At 43.0% G+C, this 2761-nt stretch overlaps 1 protein-coding gene across 1 annotated transcript in view; it reads right to left on the reverse strand.

The window, feature by feature from the left end:
• SRRM1 (serine/arginine repetitive matrix 1) overlaps positions 1-656 on the reverse strand; it is a gene marked incomplete at its 5' end in the record, with an annotated part of 14772 nt that extends 14116 nt beyond the window's left edge. Inside the window, one exon of the mRNA XM_010141514.1 lies at positions 567-656. Coding sequence (XP_010139816.1) covers positions 567-656 — 90 coding nt within the window. The remainder of the gene's footprint in view (positions 1-566) is intronic.
• Between the last annotated feature and the right edge of the window lie 2105 nt (positions 657-2761).

Consider the following 2761-nt stretch of genomic DNA (forward strand, 5'->3'; position numbering starts at 1 on the left):
AGCTCACCGAGTCCCCCGGCACCCGTCCACCAAACTTCAACAACCTTCCAAAAAAATCACTAAGCATTCAAAGCTGGAAGAGCACATCAGCATTCCAGATTTCCTAACGGACAAAACCCTCACCCCAGAGGAGAGCACGGTCCAGTTCTCCACAGCAATAAACAACTGCTGGACACTCAATTCAAACTACGACCAACCATATCATTACCTTTCTGGAACGGTATGAATGAAACGAGCCGTTAGTTTGCAAACTACGCACCTTCACTGAACTGAACGCAATTCTTTCAGAAATCAGTTGTCATTTCCAAAAACAAAGGCCCTCTCAGCAAGAGCACCACGTTCAGCTTTGCTGGCTCTTCCACCAGTCAGCCCAGCAGCTTTGCCGCCCGCTTCCTTGGCAGGTTAGAGCCAATAAAGCCTAATGAAGGACCAGCTCCACGCTTTGAGATGGTTTTAGAGAAGACATTCCTCACATTCCTGTATGTACCATCCGCTCCCCAATGACTCCACTGAATGCTGTCTCCGCTTCCTCTGTCTCACTTCCTATCTCATCCTTACCAACTTACCTTCTTTTCTAAGCATTCTGCAAATTTCAGCTGCTTCAACAGCTTCTTCTGCTTGTTGCTGAAGCGATTGTCCTGTTCTGCACTTGTTCCCTAAAGCACAGGAAATACAATTTTTAGTCTGTTGACATTCAACTATCTTCGAATACCAGTTTCGCACGCAGCAGCAGCAGTCGCACCATTCTGTAAGCAAACCAGCCTTTCCAGGCGCCTTTCAGCTGCAGCACTATAGTCTTCACCTACTGCTGGAGACTCAGGGGTAAGCAGGCTCCCGAGCTCTACAGTGACATCTTACTCATATAATCTCCAGTATCATACTGCTATGAAAAGGACTTATTCACAAACTCCTCAGGAGCAACAAGCTCCTTCTCCTCTGTCCAAGAACAAAAATGTCATATTTGTTTACAGTGACACCTGCAAAACCTCTGGGTAAATGTCTCTGAAGCAAATCAGTCAACAGGGAGCCAGCAGGAGTACAAAGAATTTTTGTACTACTTTATTGATCATGCTCTGTTAAAGTTCACCAACTCGTTCCACGTTCATGAACAGAAACTATAGGTTAATTCATTTGGAATTGAAAGGCTTGAAAGTCCAGTTCTGGAAAATGTACTTGTACAGAAGTAAACAGAACCATAGAGGAACAGGAGCGTGTGCAGAACCGCATCCAAACACCGATGACCTGGCAATGATTCAAAAGAAACCCGGGGTTCACACATGACATTTATTCAGGAAACCAACCTGACTGGTGGAAAATGGGGGATTTTAATACACACGATTTCCCTCGCACAGAAGGAGGGGCTGAGTACCAGCAATAACAGAAACTAAGGAACCAAAAGATACTAAGCAGCAGCTCACGCTCTGAGGTACCCTAACCACTCCAGTGGGTCAGAGAGCACCTTGAATTGGCGACGTAACATCTGAAGTCATCAAATACTGAACGGGAACAAACCATGAACATTCCCATTCACTGTTCTGGAACACGAGAATCCTAACGACCAGCTGTGGCACAGGCACTCACCAGGATTAAGTCTGATTAAAACGCTTTATAATATTTGCAGGCTAATGCGTGGCTACATTCCCAATAAACACAACCCTTGTTAGATCACTCCAGAATTTAATATCCTGGAGTTTTAAAAAATTCTTCCACAACCCCGAAGTGAAACAGAAAGGAATGAATTCGTAGCTTGTTTGTAACACACGGCCAAGCAGCAAGTACCCAAACCAGAGACAGAGCACAGCACCAAAGGAACTTCAAGGCAGAGACAAAAACTTTATGGAAGTGCGAAGAACTGAAAGAATTATCGATAGTAGCTTTCCTGATAACGAGAGTCCAAACTGCTGCTCTGCTGCACTTCTGTAATTTCCTCAAGAACTTTGGCTTCTCTTGAATCCAGATTAAAACCAGACCAAAACACTGTTCCCAGCCATTTCAGTGCCATGCTACTCTTTTTTTTTAAAAAAAACAATCTCCTTTCACAGGCCAGTCGGAAAGGATATTAAGATTTCCAATTGAGGGTTTCCAGTCCCAGTAATTCTGCTGTCATTTACGATTACTGGATTTGTAAACTCTTAACAACTGCATTAGACAGAACAAGTTGTAGCTTTAACTTGTAACTGTTTTTCTTGGGCTAGTGTGTTAACATAAAATTGAATTAAGTGAAGGGTGGGGTATGCTCTCATGTTTCAAAAGCATCCTAGTTGCAGGAATAGAAAATAATAGGGCTAAACAGCTGAATCAATCTTAGAAAATTAAATTGGTTTTCCAAATTGTCAAGGAAGGCCCCCAAAATAGGTCCATTCTAATTAATGGAAGAAAAAGCAGAAGAGAACTATACCCTTGGAAGGTTACTGTTTAATAGTCCCTGCAGAAAACACAGCACAGCTGTAAAAATAGAAAAACTCAACAATTTAAAAAAAAAAATCAAATATCAACCTAAAAATAAAGAGTAACGTTTTGCTTTACATACCCTTAACGGCCTTCATGTCACTGTTTACAAAGTTACCTCTGAAAAAAGGAGCATTTGTGTTCATTTGCTTTGAATGTGGACACCGAAGCGCATTTCTCCGCAACATTTGTGTTCATTTGCTTTGAATGTTGACACCGAAGCGCATTTCTCCGCAAAATCGGGTTCACCTCTCAACGGCCCCTCGGCTTTTCCCCCACTTCCTCCCATTTACGGGCCGTCACAGCGTAGCTC

Source organism: Buceros rhinoceros, unplaced genomic scaffold (genome assembly GCF_000710305.1).
Source record: "Buceros rhinoceros silvestris isolate BGI_N320 unplaced genomic scaffold, ASM71030v1 scaffold14348, whole genome shotgun sequence".
NCBI classification, from domain to species: Eukaryota; Metazoa; Chordata; class Aves; order Bucerotiformes; family Bucerotidae; genus Buceros; species Buceros rhinoceros.